This window comes from Oncorhynchus nerka, linkage group LG27, assembly GCF_034236695.1.
Source record: "Oncorhynchus nerka isolate Pitt River linkage group LG27, Oner_Uvic_2.0, whole genome shotgun sequence".
NCBI lineage: Eukaryota > Metazoa > Chordata > Actinopteri > Salmoniformes > Salmonidae > Oncorhynchus > Oncorhynchus nerka.
Genome location: NC_088422.1, coordinates 52,249,495 through 52,273,133, shown reverse-complemented (window position 1 = coordinate 52,273,133; position 23,639 = coordinate 52,249,495). Strand labels below are relative to the sequence as shown.

The window sequence follows — 23,639 nt, the reverse complement described above, 5'->3', positions numbered from 1 at the left end:
GCATTAAGAAACAACGTTCATCTTTGGGAATTTCAGTACTTCAGCATAACGTTTCTTACAGGTTTCGTCATGGTTATATTTAAAGTCATGTTCTCAAATTGTTTTGCGAACGTTAAGACAAAACTCTCTATCCTCTATCTTGTTAAGTGTGTTCAGGGATGTTGGCCATACATACAATTGGCCACACCTGATCTTAATGAGTGCTTGTTTCTTTTGAAATGGGCTGTTTTAATATACTAAAATTAACAGCTTTGTGTGCGTAAAATAAACATGACATGCTAGCTGGAGCTGGTATGTATGGATACTGGTGTCACAGGGGACTAATTCCATGGATAGAGAACAGATCATCATAGGTTCTCACTGATGCTGTGTCACAATAAAAAATAAATGTGTTTGCATGATTAATGCCTAAGGAAATCAATTTTCATGTGTCCTATCTGTGCATGGAGTTACAAAAAGTTGACCCAAAATAAGCAAGCAGTGAAATTAAAAGACTTAAAACCTCACAGTAAAACTTTCTCAGAACCTCCCTGCAACTTAAAAATAAACGCTCCCAGAACAGGTGATATTTTCACTTCTTTTCTCAGAACGTTGGCTTCGATCCCACAACCAATGGAAATCCAAAAACATATGTTCACACAACTTTAAAGGAACCAAATGTGCCAGCTGGGCGGTGTCTACACAGCTACAACTATGCAAAGATTGATCAATCGCTCACGTACAGTAGATAATGTCTTTCCTGAAATATTTATAGCTGTGTAAAGAGTTGGAACAAGGCTGTTCTTTGTGAAGCAGCTCATTGCAACACCAATTTCCATCAGAGGGGTTTTGATTAGTTGCGAGACGGTGACATCTCCATATGGCGCTTGACTCCCTCTCTCAGTCATCTCTGTCTCGGTGACAATATGGAGGTGTGTTCCCAGGTGTCGTTACCACCGTCGCTGACAGTGAGCCTTTGTTATCCTTGTCACAATTATTGAAATTCACACTTTTTTTTATGCCATTTTTAAAAGAGCGCTCTCTGTCTAGTGGGTAGTGACAGATCTAAGGGGGGGGGGGGGTATTTGAGAGAGTTGAGTGTTTAAACACTTAGAGCGGCTCACGATTGACAGTCGAGACGTTTCCACTGGGTGTGAGTGGCGAGGGCCTGGAGGGGGGTTCAAGGGTTGGTTTGGTGGGGGTTCAGGAGAGAGTTTGACATTCCCCGGCGTCTGTCCGCTGATGGAAGAGCATCATTATCATTCTCCAGCTAGAGAAGGAGGAGGACGAGGAGGAGGACATGCACAGTTTAGCTGGTGAAAAGAGTAAGAGTGACAGGGAGGGCCGGCTGCCTGAGGGGACGCTTTCTCAGCCAAACACACTGTGACATCAGGGCTGATGGTAATGGGGACACGTGGGTTGTATCCCAAATGGCACCCTATTCCCTAAGTAATTAAATAGTTGGCCATATGACACTGCTATGGCCGTCACAATCCAGCCCTCTCCAGTGCAGCCAGAGTGTGTGTGCCTGACAGACACGCCTCTGAATAATATCCAAGATTGTTTTTACCATGTGCTGTGGAGTTTTTTTTATTTTTTATTGTGGGCTGTGGAGGGGTTCCACACACCTATCAATGCTAAGTCTGGGGTTAAAGAAAATAATGGACCACAAGGGATGCAAAGGAGGATTCATAGTAATAGAAATTATTTTATGTCACCCCCAATGTGTAGATTAACACCCAATTGAGTGATGCAGGATGGCCACTTTGCACACCCCCTACCTTCTGAGACTCCTCCGTCCTGGATGGTCGCAACAGTTCCGTACACAAAATCAGGTCCAAGACATGTCAACCCTTTAGACTTGGTCTTCCCAAGCGCTGGCTGTAGGTAACAGACAGAAAAACAAGACAGTATTCACCTTCAAGCTAGAATCATTGGTTGCTACATTCATTTTTAGATTGATAAATTAATGGTATATATCAATGAATTATTGAAGAATATAACTTATAAATGTCTCATGAGTTTGTACATCTGCTGTACCCCATCAGAAACCAAAGTATAAGCTGGTTTTACTCCAGTTTGTAAACAATGTAAAAGAAAACCAACACAGTATAGCCTCAAAACATAGAATTAGGAATTAGAATAGGATCTCTATGGTTAAAGCTCTATTTCGATACCTTGGATGGTTAGTCCATCCATAGCTCTGTCTATTAATGTGAGAGTGGTGACATTTCCACACATTTTGCTATAAGGCTGAGAGAAAATGTTGCTCTTTTAAAGCTAATTCCCTCCAATCCAACACATATTTCCATGGGTCCGAGAGAAAAATGTGCAGTTTGATAGTTAATCATTTTACATTTACATTTTAGTCATTTAGCAGACGTTCTTATCCAGATCAACTTACAGTTAGAGCATCCATCTTAAGATAGCTAGGTGGGACAACCACATATCACAGGCATAGAAGGTACATTGTTCCTCAAAGTAGCTACAGTATCAATAGAGTCAGAGCTAGGGGGGGGGGGGGGCTGGTTCCAGCTAGGGGGAGCTGGTTCCACCATTGGGGTGCCAGGATAGAGAAGAGCTTGCACTGGGCTGAGCAGGAGTTGCCCTCCCGTAGGGGTGGGAAGGCCAAGAGACCAGAGGTAGCAGAATGGAGTGCTCCGGTTGGGGCTTAGGGTTTGAGCATAGACTGAAGGTAGGGAGGGGCAGTTCCTCTTGCTGCTCCGTAGACATGGTGTTGTAGTGGATGTAAGCTTCGACTGGAAGCCAGTGGAGTGTGCGGAGGAGCGAGGTGACATGAGAGAACTTGGGAAGGTGGAAAACCAGGCGGGCTGCAGCGTTCTGGATAAGTTTCCGGTGTTTGATGGCACAAGCAGGAAGCCCAGCCAACAGCGAGTTGCAGTAGTCCAGATGGGAAAGGACAAGTGCCTGGATTAGGACCTGCGCCGCTTCCTGTGTGAGGAAGGGTCGTACTCTACGGATATTGTAGAGCGTGAAACTACAGGAGCGAGTCACTGGTTTTAGGTTTGCAGAGAACAGGGTGTTCTTTGCACTCTGGGAGGGCGACACTGTGGAGAAGTCAACGGTGATTGAACGGGCAGGCCTTCCCCAGGAGGAAGTGCAGCTCCGTCTTGTTAAGCTTGAGGTGGTGGGCCGACATACAAGTTGACATATCTGCCGGGGATGCAGAGATGCGTGTCACCACCTGGGTGTCAGAAGGGGAAGGAGAAAAGTAGTTGAGTGTCATTCGCATAGCAATGATAGGAGAGACCATGTGAGGATATGACGAAGCCAAATGACTTATAGAGAGAAGAAGAGAAGGCCTAGAACCGAGTCCTGGGGGACACCAGTAGTGAGAGTACGTGGTGCACACACAGAACCTCTCCATGTCACCTGGTAGGAGTGGTCTGCCAGGTAGGATGCAATCCAAGAGTGTGCAGAGCCTGTGACACCTTGCCCTGAGAGGGTGGAGGGAGAATTTGATGATTCACGGTGTTGAAGGCAGCAGATAGATCCAGGAGGATGAGAACAGAGGAGAAAGAGTCAGCTTTGGCAGTGCGGAGAGCCTTTGTGACTATTCTACACATTTTGCCATGATGCTGAAAGAACATTTAGCAGTTTCTCAGCTAATTTTACTGGAATTCAAAATGTTTTTGCCATGGCTTATGACGTATTCATTTGCTATCTTGGGTGGGGGGGGGGACCAGGCTACAACAGTATCAGCCTGCTTCGGAATCCACAATTTCTTCCTCACCAGTCCTATTTTTGAAGAGCTCCTAGATGCAGAAGATTCCCTAAGCTGTCAGAAACAAACATGGAAAGCTTGAGGACCTTGATGTTTCTAACCTCACTGTTGAAACCATTCACATTTTTTTGAATTTCAAAATAAATCTATGCCGAAGTCGCAAGAAGAACAGCACTTGGGAGCACATTTGAAAATTGTAACTCACGGACAAGAACGTCAAATATGTCAGACTTGTGTGGAAGTGATCAATTGTCAGCTACTTTATCAGTAAGTCTTTAGAGACGTTAATAGGTGGAAAGACACTACCTGTATAAATTACTGTTAATTATCCCAGGTACTTAAAAGGCACTAATTTCCATAAAATATTCCAAACAAGATCAAAATTATTTTTGGAAAGACATTGATTGTCATATGGTACAAACATTTAACCAACCCTTTTAAATGGAGAGTTTTGTTTCAAAAGAGTGAGCGTTTTAGTAGCGGCAGTAAGACACAATGGTGGTCGAGTGATTCTTTGTCCCTTAATGGCTTCTGTAGCCTACACAGAGAGGTGAAATGTTCAGAACGGTGCAGATGGAAATGAAATGCATAGAGCACCTGACTCGATCCCCGTATTCTATTACATGGTAGACAAATCGGGTTTGTCCTACATAATGCATTTCTATAGCGTGCTCTGTAGCGTTGGACCCCCCTGTTAACTGGCGTTGGACCCCCCCTGTCCCGAATGGCACCCTATTCCCTCTAAAGTAGTGCACCAAATAGGGAATAGGGGGCCAGTTGGGACACAGCCCAGGATTGAAGGGTGACTAAGAGAAACGGGGCTGAATGAAGCAGCTCCTCTTCTCCAGTACTGAGGTGCGGCTTTATACCACCTGTCTGCCATCTCTACACTGTAGCTCTGAGAGAATCTCCAAGGGGGTGGAAGTCAGGGTTGCGGGGAACGAGCAATAGGTGATGTCGTACTGCGCTTTGGTCGTCTTGTTTCAAAGTTCCCCATTCAAGTTCTTGCTTTTAAGTTAAGTTCTCATCATCTCTCCACAAAGACGGGAAGAGAAAATCCAAACCCCAGCTAGGGTGATGAGAGAAGGGTGCGAGGGATTGCTACTCCACATTACCTGAACACATTGAAGTGTATGACATGTACCTATGATCTGCAGGCTCTTCACTGAGTGACAGAAACAGAGGTTCTGAGCACGCGTCAGTCACACAGATGAACACATACGAAAGCTTCCCCCCCTCGTGCTGTCTTGTGTGATTTGTAGGCAGATAAAAACATCCTTTGGTTATAGCGAATACCTTGTGCCAGCAACGGAAACACACAGATACAATATGGCATCGCTAGCTTGAAGCCTGGCTTTCAGCTATGACATGACTCAAAACACAAGTCTCATTTAGAATACAATGGAAACACTTTTACCAGATAGTTAATCACAGCATAACCATTGTGAAAATTACCTCATGTTTAAAGCCTGCCTGAGCATCTATGTATGAAATGTGGATTACACCACCATGGTTCGTCCCAAATGGCACCATATTTATTGATTTTAAATATTTGTTTTATTTAACCTTTATTTAACTAGGCAAGTCAGTTATTTACAAAGATGGCCTAGGAACAGTGGGTTAACTGCCTTGTTCAGGTTGCAGAGCCATGTCAGCTCGGGGATTTGATTTAGCAACCCCTTTCGGTTACTGGCTCAATGCTCTAACCACTAGGCTACCTGCCGCCACAAACCCTATTTAAACCCCTATACCCTATTTAAACCCCTATATTTAATACATTACTTTTGACTAGGGTCCATAGGGCTACTTTTTTCAAAAGTAGTGCACAATATAGGGAATAGGGTGCCATTAGGGAAGCACATCATATCTCCAAGGAAATAACCAGATGTGACAAGTGTTTGCAAGCTTTATGAGTGAATGACAACCTGAAAACCTTCAAACAACAAAGTCAGTGAAGATCTCATTTAGGGCTGTTATGGTGACCATATTACCGCCACACTGGCAGTCACAAGTCAAATAGCACAGTAATTTGACTTCTCCAAGCTCTGATGCTGCTGATTAGTAGTTTACGTGCTAACTGCCTGGTACTCAGCACTCTATTGTCTCTCTTACCACTCAGACATCAATACAAATGTAATAGAAAATCGAATCAAACACTTCATGAGAGTTCATGAGCTCATTGAGCAGCATTCCTATAGGCTATGCAATTGTGTGAGAAAACAGAGTGATGACCTCTGAAAAAGAGGAGGATCCCATCAGCTTACTATAGGCTAGGCCTACTATATTTATTTCTAAACCTTCCTAATATTAAGCACATTGCCTCTCTTTACAACAAGATGGCATGCAAAATTAACCATGGGAATAGTGTCCTTCTGTTATAACGTGCGTCTAGGTGAGAGGTGTAGGAGTCAGGCGCAGGAGAGCAGGGATGTCTGAGAAGCGTATTTTAATCAGACAGTCCACCAACACAAAAATGGCTCAGTCGAAAATACAAACTACGCTCTCGATACTGAGAACTCGTGCAAACGCACGGAGGAACAAACACAGTTCCGACACTCAAATACACGTGCGTAACCGTGAAAACAACAAACTGTAAATACAATCGAGCACAATACACACAAATCTAATCCGGCACAAACTAAGGCAGGCAACAGGTTACCCTTATACACACATAAATTAACGCAAATGAAACCAGGTGTGAAAAAGAATCACAGACAAAAACAAACAGAAAAGTAAAAAGGGATCGGTGGTGGCAAGTAAACCGGCGACGCCGACCACCGAGCGCCGCCCGAACAGGGAGAGGAGTTACCTTCGGTAGAAGTCGTGACACCTCCATTCAGATATGTATTTCCCCATTATTTATTTTACATTTTTAAATTGAACCTTTATTTAACTAGGCAAGTCAGCTAAGAACACATTCTTATTTACAATGACGTTTACCTGGATGATGCTGGGCCAATTGTGCGCTTCCCTATGCATGATAATAGTCCAATCTAAATCAAAACACACAATCTAAATGTCATACATACAGGACCAGTCAAAAGCTTGGACCTACCTACTCATTCCAGGGTTGTACTTTTTTACTTAAAAAAAAGATTTTCTACATTGTAGAATAACAGTGAAGACATCAAAACTATAAAATAACACGTATGGCATCATGTAGTAACCAAAAAAGTGCTAAACAAATCTAAATATATTTTAGATTTTACATTCTTCAAAGTAGCTACCCTTTAACTTCATGACAGCTTTGCACACTCTTGGCATTCTCTTACGTAGTATATGTAAAGCCAAGATTAAATCAAGACTAGTCTGATGGGTGACAATATTAGCCTATCACCTGTGAATGATATATTTACCACTGAGAAATCCGAGGCATTGAATTGCTTGTGTGCTTGTCAAATTGTGAACGAGAGACTGATCAAGTGTGTACAGAGGTACAGTGTATTCGGAAAGTATTCAGGCCCCTTCACTTTTTCCAAATTTTGTTAAGTTACAGCCTTATTCAAAAATGGATTAAATAAATGTTTCCCCATAAAACCCCATAATGACAAAACGAAAACAGGTTTTTATAAATACCTTCAGACCCTTTGCTGTGAGATTTGAAATTGAGCTTGTAGCCATTGATCATCCTTGAGATGTTTCTACAACTTGATTGGAGTCCATCTGTGGTAAATTCAATTTACTGGACATGATTTGGAAAGGCACACACCTGTCTATATAAGGTCCCACAGTTGATGGTGTATGTCAGAGCAAAAACCAAGCCACGAGGTCGAAGGAATTGTCCGTATAGCTCTGAGACAGGATTGTGTTGAGGCACAGATCTGGGAAAGAGTACCAAAAAAATGTCTGCAGCATTGAAGGTCCCCCAAAACACAGTGGCCTCCATCATTCTTAAATGGAAGAAGTTTGGAACCAACAAGACTCTTCTTAGAGCTGGCTGCACGGCCAAACTGAGCAATCAGGGGAGAAGGGCCTTGGTCAAGGAGGTGACCAAGGATCCAATGGTCACTCTGACAGAGCTCAAAAGTTCCTCTGTGGAGATGGGAGAACCTTCCAGAAGGACAACCATCTCTGCCACACTCAGCCACACTCACCAATCAGACCTTAATGTTAGTGGCCAGATGGAAGCCACTCCTCGGTAAGGCACATGACAGCCCACTTGGAGTTTGCCAAAAGGCACCTAAAGGACTCTCAGACCATGAGAAACAAGATTCTCTGGTCTGATGAAGCCTGAATGCCAAGCATCACGTCTGGAGAAAACCTGGAATGCTGTGGGGATGTTTTTCAGCAGCAGGGACTGGGAGACTAGTCAGGATCGAGGGAAAGATGAACGGAGCAACGTACAGAGATGAAAACCTTGATGAAAACCTGCTCCAGGGTGCTCAGGACCTCAGACTGGGGTGAAGGTTCACCTTCCAACAGGACAACGGCCCTAAGCACACAGCCAAGACAACACTCACTACCGAGTCTAAAACTGCCTCTGAAAGCAATGTCAGCACAAGTATTGTTCGTCAGGAGCTTCATGAAATGAGTTTCCATGGTTGAGCAGCCGCACGCAAGCCTAAGATCACCATACGGAGAGGTGTAAAGCTTGCCGCCATTGGACTCTGGAGCAGTGGAAAAGCATTTTCTGAATTGATGAATCATGCTTCACCATCTGGCAGTCCAACGGACGAACCTGCCCTCTAATGCATAGTGCGAACTGTAAAGTTTGGTGGAGGAGGAATAATGGTCTGGGGCTGTTTTTATGGCTCAGGCTAGGGCCCCTTAGTTCCAGTGAAGGGAAATCTTAATGTTACAGCATACAATGACATTCTAGACAATTCTGTGCTTCCAACTTTGTGGCAATCGTTTGCGGAAGGCCCTTTCCTGTTTCAGCATGACAATGCCCCGTGCACAAAGCGAGGTCCATACAGAAATGGTTTGTCGAGATCGGTTTGGAAACACTTGACTGGCCTACACAGACCCTGACCTCAACCCGATCGAACACCTTTGGGATGGATTAGAACGTAGACTGCAAGCAAGGCCTATAATTGCCCAACATCAGTGCCCGACCTCACTAATGCTCTTCTGGCTGAATGGAAGCAAGTCCCCGCAGCAATGTTCCATCATCTAGTGGAATCCTTCCCAGAAGAGTGAAGGCTGTTATAGCAGCAAAGGGGGGAACCAACTCCATATTAATGCCCATGATTTTGGAATGAGATGTTCGGCGAGCAGGTGTCCACATACTTTTGGTCATGTAGTGTATGTTACCTAGCTGGCTATGGCTATTCAACACTGAAATTCAAGGTAAGCTTTTGGTTTTATTAATATTGCCACCGGGGCCCATTGGTGTAAATCTAAACTGCTAGGTAACTAACTGTACATTGCACTGCATGATTGTCGCAGGTTTACTAATGTATTAGTTCTAGTAGCTATGTTAACTTGACTTTAGCTAATATGGTGACACCGATGTAGGCTGTGTGTCGCGATTAGCTTTTGAAGGTTCTGCTTGGAAAGTTTTTTTTGCCTGGTCACAGACAGCTGATGTGTCCACAATGAAGGGAAAAGGTAAGAGGAGGAGAGCGCGTAGATGTGAGAAGGAATTATACAACAATCTTGCTGCTGTGAACTGTGTTTGTGTGTGATCAGGGGTGTATTCATTCTGCCAAATCTGTTTAAAAACGTTTCTTAAATGGAAGCAAACAGAACGAAACTGGGAAAAACATACCTGAATTCTTCAATAGAAACTCTCATTTGCAACTGTTGGACTAATGATTCCACCCTAGAACAGCTAGATGCAGGCAAGATTGTGCAAGGCGGTATTGAATGTGTCAATGTCTGTCACCCTGATTACTCAAATTTCATAGAGCCCCCCCCCCTAGGAATCCAAAATCAAATATGTTGCCATATTTGTGGGCAACTGTAAAAAAAAAAAAAAAAAAAGGTAAACTCCCTAAACAGACCACCCTACATTCCATAATGTCTCCTCCACCCCACCCCACCCCACCCTGGGCCCATCCCCATAACCCTCCCCCTTCTCTTCCCATGTCTGTCTGTGATCCATTCTCCATGCACAACCTGTCTGTTTATTGATATGCAAACTCTCCTTATGAGCGCCTAATCCCTAAGCATAGGGGATAATTTATAAAGCATTTACATAAAGAAGGCCAACTAATTGGGAGCATATGTCTGGGTAAGCCCCCCACAGACTCTCAAGGACCTGTACTACAGATGAGCTGCTGTAGGCTCCTCTCCCCTACAGAAATCGAAACATCAGATGGATAGAATTCTTCCCATTTCAGATGCACCGCTTTCCTGCAGTCAACTGATCAAATCGCCCTCTAGTGGCTCCATGGGTGGAATGTTATTAATATTTTTCATAATTAATCAACAATATATATATATATCCGGTGTTTCTATGTCAATTGTGTTTTGTTATAGCTCTGTGATGTATATAAAGGGTAATATTGGGATGCAAACTCTAAATTTAACACATTTCAACTATATCTGACACAGTAGAGGTGTCTTTTTTTTAAGCCCACAACCATTTGTGTGAGGTGTATACTTTGGTTTCAAAGTAGATTTGTTTAAGACTACCAAGAAACACTCTGTGTGACCCTGATTTAGCCCACTGCAGTAAGTTAAACATCAAGAATTGCTTTCCTGCATTTGGTCAGTTGAAAAGCTGAACATCAAACTAACATCAAATCATCATCAAGTTGATAAACTTGAAAAATAGCCCTTGAATGTTTTGGTAAACCTCCTGGAGAGCTCTTCTTTGTCTACACACATTCAGCATCGTTCACACCCTCTTAAGCCTTACCCATTGCTTTAAGGATTCACATGTGAGTGCGGTAGTGTACTAAACAACCAAAGACTTCAAGACTAAAGGCTGGTTTAAACTATGTCTATCAACATGTCTGTGTACAGTTGTCACAGTGACATAATGAACATTCTATTGTTGTCTGATGTCAAACTTGTTGATGTTTTTATGAAAAAGTATAAACACAAAAACGACAGGCTGCATGGCATCAGCAGCCTGGTGGTCCAAAATAACAAACAAGCTAGCAAACCAGGCAACTAAAAGCAACTTATTAAACAATGTTTTCGTTAGTTTCTAGCTTGTTAGTTTGCTAGCTAACATTAAATTAGCTGGCTAATCAGTTCAAATGACCATATCATAACTGACAACCTCCTAACTTTATTTAATTTGTATTCATTATTACAGGAAAATAAACTCACAACAAGATCATTATTAACAAGTTAATGGTGAGCTAATTACAGAAAGTAGCTTACAGTTGTGAGTGTGATGAAATAAAAGCAGGGCATTCTCCCGGAGAATTTTAGAACTTGTTATAGCCTAATTTGACTTTGGTGCAGGTCATGTTGTTCTTCACATTACCATCTCTGGTAAACACACACTATATCAAATAAAATCTATATTTATTTGTTACATGCACAGGATACAGGAGGTGTAAAAGGTACAGCAAAATGGTTACTTGCATAGTGGACTCTTTTGTTTAGGCATGTAGCTAGCTAGCTAAACAATTAACCATAATCCCAACAAGATTTCTCTGCCTTTAACCTTGTTCTGAACACCTCCTAAACAAAGGTTGTGTGGTTCGGTAAGAAGAATGCCCCTCTCCCCACCGGTGTGATTACTACCTCTGAGGGTTTAGTCACCTCATACAATTACTTTTGGCTAGACGGTACACTGTCCTTCTCTCAACACATATCCAAGCTGCAGGCTAAGGTTAAATCTAGACTTGGTTTCCTCTATGTAATCGCTGCTACACCATTCAAGCAGTGGGGACAGAGGCGCTTGTTAGTGGGCCCTGAGATGTGTTGCGTCCCGAATGGTACATAGGGCTCTGATCAAAAGAAGTGCACTATGTAGGGTGGACCCCAAGGTTTATAGTTTTGTAATTTTCTATTCGTTTTTAGATTATTATTTTAAATTCAGTTTAGTTTCAATTACTTTTCAGACTTGATTTACTAGTTTTTATTCAGTTTTAGTTTGATAAAAATATTTATTATATTTATATTCGTTTTTATAAAATTTCGTTTCAGTGTTAGGGACATAAAGTAGACTTACAGTATGCATTGGGAGGCTAGAATATATTTGTGGTACTATTCAAGATGGTCAGGTCACACAAAGTTCTGGATGAATATTGTTATTTGTCAGCATAGTCAGGGTTTCCATGTCTGTTTTTTTTTTTTTTTTTTTGCCAAATTGGTGAAAATGTATTGGGTTGCAGGATTTTGGGCTACTTCTAAATTGCACCGCGGCCACCATGGCAATTTCTTTAAAATATATATTTCACTGTGACCTGCTGCCACTTATTTCTGAGTGAGCGTGTGACAGAGTGAGTGGTGGGGAGGTCCGGAGGGGTGTGTGTATGTGTTGAGACTGAGCGCTGCAGCAGGCAGCTGAATCATGTGAGTGAGGAGACAGAGCAGCACGCGCGCACGTCATGACAACTTTTTACCACTTTAGAATGTCACAATGGAGACACCTATTTCCATAAAACATGTTAACGCGCTAGAACTGATGCGCATCAAGAAGTAACGGTGACAAAGCACAGGAAAACGACTTTAGGCGCTCTAGAGAGCATTTACATGCTGACTAGACAGGGCGTGTGCCATCGCACGCATGTTGATTTTATCCATCCGTGATCAGGAAATGCAGGTTGAAATATCAAAACAAACTTTAAACCAACTATATTAATTTGGGGACAGGTCGAAAAGTATTAAACATTCATGGCAATTTAGCTATATATCTTGCTCTTGCTAGCTAATTTGTCCTGGGATATGAACATTGGGCTGTTATTTTACCTGAAATGTACAATTTCCTCTACTTAGACAATTAATCCACATATAAAGGGGTAAACCGAGTTAGTTAATAGTAATCTCTCCTCCATCAGGCTTCTTCTTCTTTCGACTTTACATAGTGGTTGGCAACCAACTTTAAGGTGCATACACCCCCACGTGGGTATATGCTCATAGAAATCAAAGAGGAGTTGGGATGCTTGGGGAGGGCGCCAAGCATCACAAATTGAACCAAGTTCTATTTTCAGCGCCTGTCTGCGCAGACGCTCGTTGACGCGCAAGAGCAGTTTGGATGCAATGATTGAATAACATGTATGTGTACATTTATTTTGCAACCCTCGCACACGTAATGCGAGTGGTGTGGTCAGCATGTTAGATACATCTGCATTCTAATGTGGACTTTGCTTATGAAAAACCATATCAAGCAAAGGGTTTTTACATATGCTCAGTTCTTGGTCAAGCTGCAGAGTGGACATTTGAAATGGAAGTTATGTTACTCCCTTGCGTGCTTCTGTTATGGGGAAAAGTCCACAATGAAACTAACATTAAATGTGGACAATGATACAGTTGCATCTGTTGGCCATCAATTAGCCTAATCATTTCTACCATTTTATATAATAAATACGTTGAAATGATGATATCACTGGAGTCATTGCAAATCAATTTGTCACTAAAAAAATAGCCTTTAACTTAAGTTTATTGTTGTCATAGCCTTGTGTTATTATGCAATTATTAATGTGCATGTTTATTTAATGAAATTGGAAGTTATCAATTGTGATCATGGTCACAGTTCTATCGCAATTGCAGATCAGCTGTTGTTAGAATGCATTAGATTGAAGGTAACCGTCAGTCAGATTAGGCTACAGGTTAAAAAAAATAATAATAATTGACGATCCCATCCTCAGTAGCCTATTCCAGCAGGCTATTGGGCAACACAAGCACTTCTTACCACGAAATAGCCTCGCTATTCATGTTAAATATATTCATCTGACAATTTGACCTAAACAAGCTGCAAAATCATTAATATGAGATATTAACTAGGCTACTGTGTAGGCTATCTGAAATTACATGTAGGCCTATCAGGGGCTATAGGCTATACCTGCATCTAGCTAACCAAACCATGGCAAAGTTGATTTACAATCATAAACCCAGATTTTAGTCAGTAGGCCTAGCCTATGCCTATTGAAAATGACAAGTCAATCTCCCAAATAGGCCATTTATAACCGTTTGTATTCATAACATCTGGCGCATAATGGCACAATTGCCAGAAAGAGCCTAAAATTTGTTTGTTTTTTCAAGTTTAATAAGGGCACGGCCCACGCTTGGATTGCGTCCTACCTGACAGGTCGCTCCTACCAGGTGGCGTGGCGAGAATCCGTCTCCACACCACGTGCTCTCACCACTGGTGTCCCCCAGGGCTCTGTTCTAGGCCCTCTCCTATTCTCGCTATACACCAAGTCACTTGGCTCTGTCATAACCTCACATGGTCTCTCCTATCATTGCTATGCAGACGACACACAATTAATCTTCTCCTTTCCCCCTTCTGATGACCAGGTGGCGAATCGCATCTCTGCATGTCTGGCAGACATATCCGTGTGGATGACGGATCACCACCTCAAGCTGAACCTCGGCAAGACGGAGCTGCTCTTCCTCCCGGGGAAGGACTGCCCGTTCCATGATCTCGCCATCACGGTTGACAACTCCATTGTGTCCTCCTCCCAGAGCGCTAAGAACCTTGGCGTGATCCTGGACAACACCCTGTCGTTCTCAACTAACATCAAGGCGGTGGCCCGTTCCTGTAGGTTCATGCTCTACAACATCCGCAGAGTACGACCCTGCCTCACACAGGAAGCGGCGCAGGTCCTAATCCAGGCACTTGTCATCTCCCGTCTGGATTACTGCAACTCGCTGTTGGCTGGGCTCCCTGCCTGTGCCATTAAACCCCTACAACTCATCCAGAACGCCGCAGCCCGTCTGGTGTTCAACCTTCCCAAGTTCTCTCACGTCACCCCGCTCCTCCGCTCCCTCCACTGGCTTCCAGTTGAAGCTCGCATCCGCTACAAGACCATGGTGCTTGCCTACGGAGCTGTGAGGGGAACGGCACCTCAGTACCTCCAGGCTCTGATCAGGCCCTACACCCAAACAAGGGCACTGCGTTCATCCACCTCTGGCCTGCTCGCCTCCCTACCACTGAGGAAGTACAGTTCCCGCTCAGCCCAGTCAAAACTGTTCGCTGCTCTGGCCCCCCCAATGGTGGAACAAACTCCCTCACGACGCCAGGACAGCGGAGTCAATCACCACCTTCCGGAGACACCTGAAACCCCACCTCTTTATGGAATACCTAGGATAGGATAAAGTAATCCTTCTCACCCCCCCCCCCCCCCTTAAAAGACCTAGATGCACTATTGTAAAGTGGCTGTTCCACTGGATGTCATAAGGTGAAAGCACCAATTTGTAAGTCGCTCTGGATAAGAGCGTCTGCTAAATGACTTAAATGTAAATGACTTAAATGGGCAAATTATATTTTCTCTTGAGGCATATTCAAATTCCTTTATTAGTCACATTAGCTCACAATAATTATTATTTTGATGAAAATCCGAATTTTACTTCTTAGGTTAAGAAGTTAAATGTGGCAACTCCTCTCGCTGCGAAAAAACATTTAAGGCTAGTTTTCAAGCCTTGATTAGGCCTGTAGGCAGGCCTTGATTAGTCATTGGGCTACAAATTAATCTTACCTGGCAACCCTGGGCGTAGTAGCAAACCCCCACCTTGCAACCCATGCAACCCCAAACTGTTCACACCCTTCTTGTTGGCAGAAGAAAATTTGCAGTTTTAAAGAAACATTTCTGCAACTCTACACCTTTTGCCATCGAGCAAAGAGAAAATGTAGCAGTTTTAAAGCTAATTTCCTGCAATTCTACACATTTTCAATGTCTTGTGTGTGTTCATATGATACCAGGAGTCGAATCCTGACCGAATTCCGAAAATAAAATAATAGCTAGTCTTTCTCCTGAAATTCTTTGTGGGTGCTGTTCAAATTAACTTTGAGGTTGGTTGGATTTTTCCCAAATATCTCTGTTCCACACATGCTGCCATCTTCTGATACCTCAATACATTTGCTTTTGTCCTTTCCAGCAATGTACTCAAAATAGTCCCATATGGGCTGTAGCCTTTTGCGACCAACCACTACTGGTGTTGGTTTTGCTGCCACCATTGTTCACACCTATGGGTCACGCTCATGCTCTCTGATATCTTCCCGGTTAGCTACGTCTATTTGAAACATTGCCATCTTCTGGCAGCATTTACCCGCCAGATTCAGAAGCTCCAAAATCACGTTATAAAAAAAGCTTCAACTCCATTCGATTTTTGGCCCCAAAAAAACTAAAAAGAATGGTTGTTTTTTACATTTGAGTTAGTTTTGCAGTCAAAGATAATAGTCTCAAGTATAGTTTTCAAATGTTTTTAAAAAATATTTTATTTCAGTTTACTAAATAGTTTTTCCGATTTCTGTTTTTATTTTATTTTCAGTTTTCGTTTACTATAATAACCTTGGTGGGTCCCGGTCAAAAGCAGAGCACTATGTAGGGAATAGGGTCCCATTATGGACGTAACCATGGTGTGGTCAGCTCTGTCAACATAGTAGTAAATACATATTTCATATTACAGATGTCAGATCTTAATTTCACCCGTTTCGTCACAGGAGGAAAATAATCCTGCAGCAGGAGGATTAGACTGTTTGAAGAAATATTTAGAACTTGTCACAGGACCAAGTTTGGGAAACCCTGTCTGAGATTGCAGGTCCAGTTAAAGTAGACTATTTAGGCAACATGCAGGCTAAAGCTTGCTTGTCTGGATTATAATACATGATAATAAACTGTCATATGTGTAGGGGGAAGATTTAAGTTTTGTTATGGAAAATATTTTCTTTTTTTAATCAATTGTTTTATTATATGTTCAAGGCAAGCAATAGGCTAAATAAATTACTGGTGGTCTCAGCACCTGTGTGGTCTAGCGGTTATAGCCAGAGTATAATGCCAGCGTCGGCACACACATGCCAGAGTCGGCAAGGGTTCGAATCCGGCTCACTGCCCTTTGAATCTCCCTGCCCCTTCTTTCCAACACTGTTCTATCTCCATGATAAAAGCTAAAAACATATGAAAATAACATTAAGAAAGAATAAATCATTGGGCAAATAACAATTAGATTGTGGGAGCACATCTAACATAAAACATTATTATAAATAATACAAGGTAGGCTAAATTGATTCATAGAACATGCATACACCAAGCAAGCAATAACAGCCAAGGAAACACAAACAGTAGCCTATTATTGGTTTTATTTATTTATTTATTTAACCAGGTAGGCAAGTTGAGAACAAGTTCTCATTTACAATTGCGACCTGGCCAAGATAAAGCAAAGCAGTTCGACAGATAGAGACAGAGTTACACATGGAGTAAAACAAACATACAGTCAATAATACAGTATAAACAAGTCTATATACAATGTGAGCAAATGAGGTGAGAAGGGAGGTAAAGGCAAAAAAGGCCATGGTGGCAAAGTAAATACAATATAGCAAGTAAAACACTGGAATGGTAGTTTTGCAATGGAAGAATGTGCAAAGTAGAAATAAAAATAATGGGGTGCAAAGGAGCAAAATAAATAAATTAATTAAATACAGTTGGGAAAGAGGTAGTTGTTTGGGCTAAATTATAGGTGGGCTATGTACAGGTGCAGTAATCTGTGAGCTGCTCTGACAGTTGGTGCTTAAAGCTAGTGAGGGAGATACAGTGCCTTGCGAAAGTATTCGGCCCCCTTGAACTTTGCGACCTTTTGCTACATTTCAGGCTTCAAACATAAATATATAAAACTGTATTTTTTTGTCAAGAATCAACAACAAGTGGGACACAATCATGAAGTGGAACGACATTTATTGGATATTTCAAACTTTTTTAACAAACAAAAACTGGAAAATTGGGCGTGCAAAATTATTCAGCCCCCTTAAGTTAATACTTTGTAGCGCCACCTTTTGCTGCGATTACAGCTGTAAGTCACTTGGGGTATGTCTCTATCAGTTTTGAACATCGAGAGACTGAAATTTTTTCCCATTCCTCCTTGCAAAACAGCTCGAGCTCAGTGAGGTTGGATGGAGAGCATTTGTGAACAGCAGTTTTCAGTTCTTTCCACAGATTCTCGATTGGATTCAGGTCTGGACTTTGACTTGGCCATTCTAACACCTGGATATGTTTATTTTTGAACCATTCCATTGTAGGTTTTGCTTTATGTTTTGGATCATTGTCTTGTTGGAAGACAAATCTCCGTCCCAGTCTCAGGTCTTTTGCAGACTCCATCAGGTTTTCTTCCAGAATGGTCCTGTATTTGGCTCCATCCATCTTCCCATCAATTTTAACCATCTTCCCTGTCCCTGTTGAAGAAAAGCAGGCCCAAACCATGATGCTGCCACCACCACGTTTGACAGTGGGGATGGTGTGTTCAGGGTGATGAGCTGTGTTGCTTTTACGCCAAACATAACGTTTTGCATTGTTGCCAAAAATTTCAATTTTGGTTTCATCTGACCAGAGCACCTTCTTCTACATGTTTGGTGTGTCTCCCAGGTGGCTTGTGGCAAACTTTAAACAACACTTTTTATGGATATCTTTAAGAAATGGCTTTCTTCTTGCCACTCTTCCATAAAGGCAAGATTTGCGCAATATACGACTGATTTTTGTCCTATGGACAGAGTCTCCCACCTCAGCTGTAGATCTCTGCAGTTCATCCAGAGTGATCATGGGCCTCTTGGCTGCATCTCTGATCAGTCTTCTCCTTGTATGAGCTGAAAGTTTAGAGGGACGGCCAGGTCTTGGTAGATTTGCAGTGGTCTGATACTCCTTCCATTTCAATATTATCGCTTGCACAGTGCTCCTTGGGATGTTTAAATCTTGGGAAATCTTTTTGTATCCAAATCCGGCTTTAAACTTCTTCACAACAGTATCTCGGACCTGCCTGGTGTGTTCCTTGTTCTTCATGATGCTCTCTGCGCTGTTAACGGACCTCTGAGACTATCACAGTGCAGGTGCATTTATACGGAGACTTGATTACACACAGGTGGATTGTATTTATCATCATTAGTCATTTAGGTCAACATTGGATCATTCAGAGAGCCTCACTGAACTTCTGGAGAGAGTTTGCTGCACTGAAAGTAAAGGGGCTGAATAATTTTGCATGCCCAATTTTTCAGTTCTTGATTTGTTAAAAAAGTTTGAAATATCCAATAAATGTCGTTCCACTTCATGATTGTGTCCCACTTGTTGTTGATTCTTCACAAAAAAATACAGTTTTATATCTTTATGTTTGAAGCCTGAAATCCGGCAAAAGGTCACAAAGTTCAAGGGGGCCGAATACTTTCGCAAGGCACTGTAAGTGTTTCCAGTTTCAGAGATTTTTGTAGTTCGTTCCAGTCATTGGCAGCAGAGAACTGGAAGGAGAGGCGGCCAAAGAAAGAATTGGTTTTGGGGGTGACTAGAGAGATATACCTGCTGGAGCGTGTGCTACAGGTGGGAGATGCTATGGTGACCAGCGAGCTGAGATAAGGGGGGACTTTACCTAGCAAGGTCTTGTAGATGACATGGAGCCAGTGGGTTTGGCGACGAGTATGAAGCGAGGGCCAGCCAACGAGAGCGTACAGGTCGCAATGGTGGGTAGTATATGGGGCTTTGGTGACAAAACGGATTGCACTGTGATAGACTGCATCCAATTTGTTGAGTAGGGTATTGGAGGCTATTTTGTAAATGACGTCGCCAAAGTCGAGGATTGGTAGGATGGTCAGTTTTACAAGGGTATGTTTGGCAGCATGAGTGAAGGATGCTTTGTTGTGAAATAGGAAGCCAATTCTAGATTTAACTTTGGATTGGAGATGTTTGATATGGGTCTGGAAGGAGAGTTTACAGTCTAACCAGACACCTAAGTCTTTGTAGTTGTCCACGTAGTTGTCCACGAAGTCAGAGCCGTCCAGAGTAGTGATGTTGGACAGGCGGGTAGGTAGCGATCGGTTGAAGAGCATGCATTTAGTTTTACTTGTATTTAAGAGCAATTGGAGGCCACGGAAGGAGAGTTGTATGGCATTGAAGCTTGCCTGGAGGGTTGTTAAGTGTCCAAAGAAGGCCCGGAAGTATACAGAATGGTGTCGTCTGCGTAGAGGTGGATCAGAGACTCACCAGCAGCAAGAGCAACCTCATTGATGTATACAGAGAAGAGAGTCGGTCCAAGAATTGAACCCTGTGGCACCCCCATAGAGACTGCCAGAGGTCCGGACAGCAGACCCTCCGATTTGACACACTGAACTCTATCAGAGAAGTAGTTGGTGAACCAGGCGAGGCAATCATTTGAGAAACCAAGGCTGTCGAGTCTGCCGATGAGGATGTGGTGATTGACAGAGTCGAAAGCCTTGGCCAGATCAATGAATACGGCTGCACAGTAATGTTTCTTATCGATGGCGGTTAAGATATCGTTTAGGACCTTGAGCGTGGCTGAGGTGCACCCATGACCAGCTCTGAAACCAGATTGCATAGCAGAGAAGGTATGGTGAGATTCGAAATGGTCGGTGATCTGTTTGTTGACTTGGCTTTCGAAGACCTTAGAAAGGCATGGTAGGATAGATATAGGTCTGTAGCAGTTTGGGTCAAGAGTGTCCCCCCCTTTGAAGAGGGGGATGACCGCAGCTGCTTTCCAATCTTTGGGAATCTCAGACGACACGAAAGAGAGGTTGAACAGGCTAGTAATAGGGGTGGCAACAATTTCGGCAGATAATTTTAGAAAGAAAGGGTCCAGATGGTCTAGCCCGGCTGATTTGTAGGGGTCCAGATTTTGCAGCTCTTTCAGAACATCAGCTGAAAGGATTTGGGAGAAGGAGAAATGGGGAAGGCTTGGGCGAGTTGCTGTTGGGGGTGCAGTGCTGTTGACCGGGGTAGGAGTAGCCAGGTGGAAAGCATGGCCAGCCGTAGAAAAATGATTATTGAAATTCTCAATTATGGTGGATTTATCAGTGGTGACAGTGTTTCCTATCTTCAGTGCAGTGGGCAGCTGGGAGGAGGTGTACTTATTCTCCATGGACTATACAGTGTCCCAGAACTTTTTTGAGTTAGTGTTGCAGGAAGCAAATTTCTGCTTGAAAAAGCTAGCCTTGGCTTTTCTAACTGCCTGTGTATAATGGTTTCTAGCTTCCCTGAACAGCTGCATATCACGGGGGCTGTTCGATGCTAATGCAGAACGCCATAGGATGTTTTTGTGTTGGTTAAGGGCAGTCAGGTCTGGGGAGAACCAAGGGCTATATCTGTTCCTGGTTCTAAATTTCTTGAATGGGGCATGTTTATTTAAGATGGTTAGGAAGGCATTTAAAAAAAATATCCAGGCATCCTCTACTGACGGGATGAGATCAATATCCTTCCAGGATACCCCGGCCAGGTCGATTAGAAAGGCCTGCTCGCTGAAGTGTTTCAGGGAGCGTTTGACAGTGATGAGTGGAGGTCGTTTGACCGCTGACCCATTACGGATGCAGGCAATGAGGCAGTGATCGCTGTGATCTTGGTTGAAGACAGCAGAGGTGTATTTAGAGGGGAAGTTGGTTAGGATGATATCTATGAGGGTGCCTGTGTTTAAGGCTTTGGGGAGGTACCTGGTAGGTTCATTGATAATTTGTGTGAGATTGAGGGCATCAAGTTTAGATTGTAGGTTGGCTGGGGTGTTAAGCATGTTCCAGTTTAGGTCGCCTAGCAGCACGAGCTCTGAAGATAGATGGGGGGCAATCAGTTCACATATGGTGTCCAGAGCACAGCTGGGGGCAGAGGGTGGTCTATAGCAGGCGGAAACGGTGAGAGACTTGTTTTTAGAGAGGTGGATTTTTAAAAGTAGAAGTTCAAATTGTTTGGGTACAGACCTGGATAGTAGGACAGAACTCTGCAGGCTATCTTTGCAGTAGATTGCAACACCGCCCCCTTTGGCAGTTCTATCTTGTCTGAAAATGTTGTAGTTTGGAATGAAAATTTCTGAATTTTTGGTGGTCTTCCTAAGCCAGGATTCAGACACAGCTAGAACATCCGGGTTGGCAGAGTGTGCTAAAGCAGTGAATAGAACAAACTTAGGGAGGAGGCTTCTAATGTTAACATGCATGAAACCAAGGCTATTACGGTTACAGAAGTCGTCAAAAGAGAGCGCCTGGGGAATAGGAGTGGAGCTAGGCACTGCAGGGCCTGGATTCACCTCTACATCGCCAGAGGAACATAGGAGGAGTAGAATAAGGGTGCGGCTAAAAGCAATAAGAATTGGTTGTCTAGAACGTCTGGAACAGAGAGTAAAAGGAGGTTTCTGGGGGCGATAAAATAGCATCAAGGTATAATGTACAGACAAAGGTATGGTAGGATGAGAATACAGTGGAGGTAAACCTAGGTATTGAGTGATGAAGAGAGAGATATTGTCTCTAGAAACATCATTGAAACCAGGAGATGTCATTGCATGTGTGGGTGGTGGAACTAATAGGTTGGATAAGGTATAGTGAGCAGGACTAGAGGCTCTACAGTGAAATAAGCCAATAAACACTAACCAGAACAGCAATGGACAAGACATATTGACATTAAGGAGAGGCATGCTTAGTCGAGTGATCAAAAGGGTCCAGTGAGTGGAGAGGTTGGTTGGGGGGTCACGGCGATTTAGACAGCTAGCCAGGCCATCGGTAGCAAGCTAGCATAGGATGGAGGTCTGTTGTTAGCCACCTCTTGCGTTCCGTCAGTAGATTAGTGGGGTTCCGTGTGGTAGAGGGGATTAATCCAAATCACACAACAACAACAAAAATAAAAACAATAGATATAGTTATAGAGGCCCAAGAAGAAAACATAATAATAATAAAAAATAAATAAATTGTCTGATTGTCTATTCAGATAGCAGCCGGTAAGACAGCTAACGGTTAGCAGGCCGCAGATGGGCGTTCAGGTAACGTCGCGACGGAGGAGCCAGCCGGATCTCCTTCGGGTAGATAACGTCGGCAGTCCAGTTCTGAAGGCCCGGTGGGGCTCCGCGTAGGCAGTAAAACGGGTCCGGATAGGTGACTGCAGCCCAGGAGTGATTGATGGAACTCAGGAGTGATTGACGGAGCTGGCTAGCTCCGGAATAATTGATGTTTGCTCCGGAATCGACGAAAGCCGATAGTCACACGGATAGCAGCTAGCTAGCTGTGAGATCCGGGTATGAATGTCCAGAGAGCAGTTGAAATCCAGGGACATGGAGAGAAAAATTGGTCCGGTATGTTCCGTTCCGAGCCGCACTGCGCCGTACAAAACTGGCGATAGATTTTCGAGCTAAAGGATAGCTGATGACCACAAACCGTGGTTAGCTGAATACTAACGATTTGCCAGTAAAGAAGCTAACTAGCTTCTTAACTAGCTTCTGGATTAGCTTCTGGGCTAGCTTCTGGCTAGTTTCTGGCTAGCTTCTTGGAGTTTCTGGCTAGCTTCTTGGAGGATTACAGATTTGAGGTAAATAATACTTTTTTATAAATATAAATTGGTGAGGCGGGTTGCAGGAGAGTGTTTTGAAGATGAGTTGATGGAAAATAAAAATAAAATGTATGTGAAAAAAGTTGTAAATATATATATATATACAGGACACGACAAGACGAGGACAAAAGACGTCTGAACTGCTATGGCATCTTGGTTACGTACACCTTTCATTATGTAACGATGGATAGGCTAATGAGTAGCCTACAGAATGTATTGGAATATAATAAAATAACAACCGTCGATGGCACTATATTATCACCAGCTGATGTCTCGTTAAACCATCGATTCACCCGCACAGCTGATCTCAATTGCAACTATTATTGGTCACCTCATTACCACTCCCTAAAAGATGATGTCGGTGTTACCTTAGTCCTGCATGCAACCAGTCTTTCAAGATACAGTATGTTCGGCCTATGATTGGTATTATGATTGGAACAATGTGGTACTTTCTAAACAGACTAAGTTTCTTCCTTTGACACAGCAAATCTACTGTGGCAATTTATCAGACACTTTGTATGAATGGAAACTAACTTTGGTGTAGTCTACTGTTATTATTTTAT

At 43.0% G+C, this 23,639-nt stretch overlaps 1 protein-coding gene across 2 annotated transcripts in view; it reads right to left on the bottom strand.

The window, feature by feature from the left end:
- Positions 1 to 23,639, bottom strand: part of cfap77 (cilia and flagella associated protein 77) — a 73,248-nt gene that overhangs the window by 23,087 nt on the left and 26,522 nt on the right. For both annotated transcript variants that reach the window (XM_029638577.2, XM_029638578.2), the window contains exon 3: positions 1,761 to 1,860. In XM_029638577.2, coding sequence (XP_029494437.1) covers positions 1,761 to 1,860 — 100 coding nt within the window. The remainder of the gene's footprint in view (positions 1 to 1,760; positions 1,861 to 23,639) is intronic.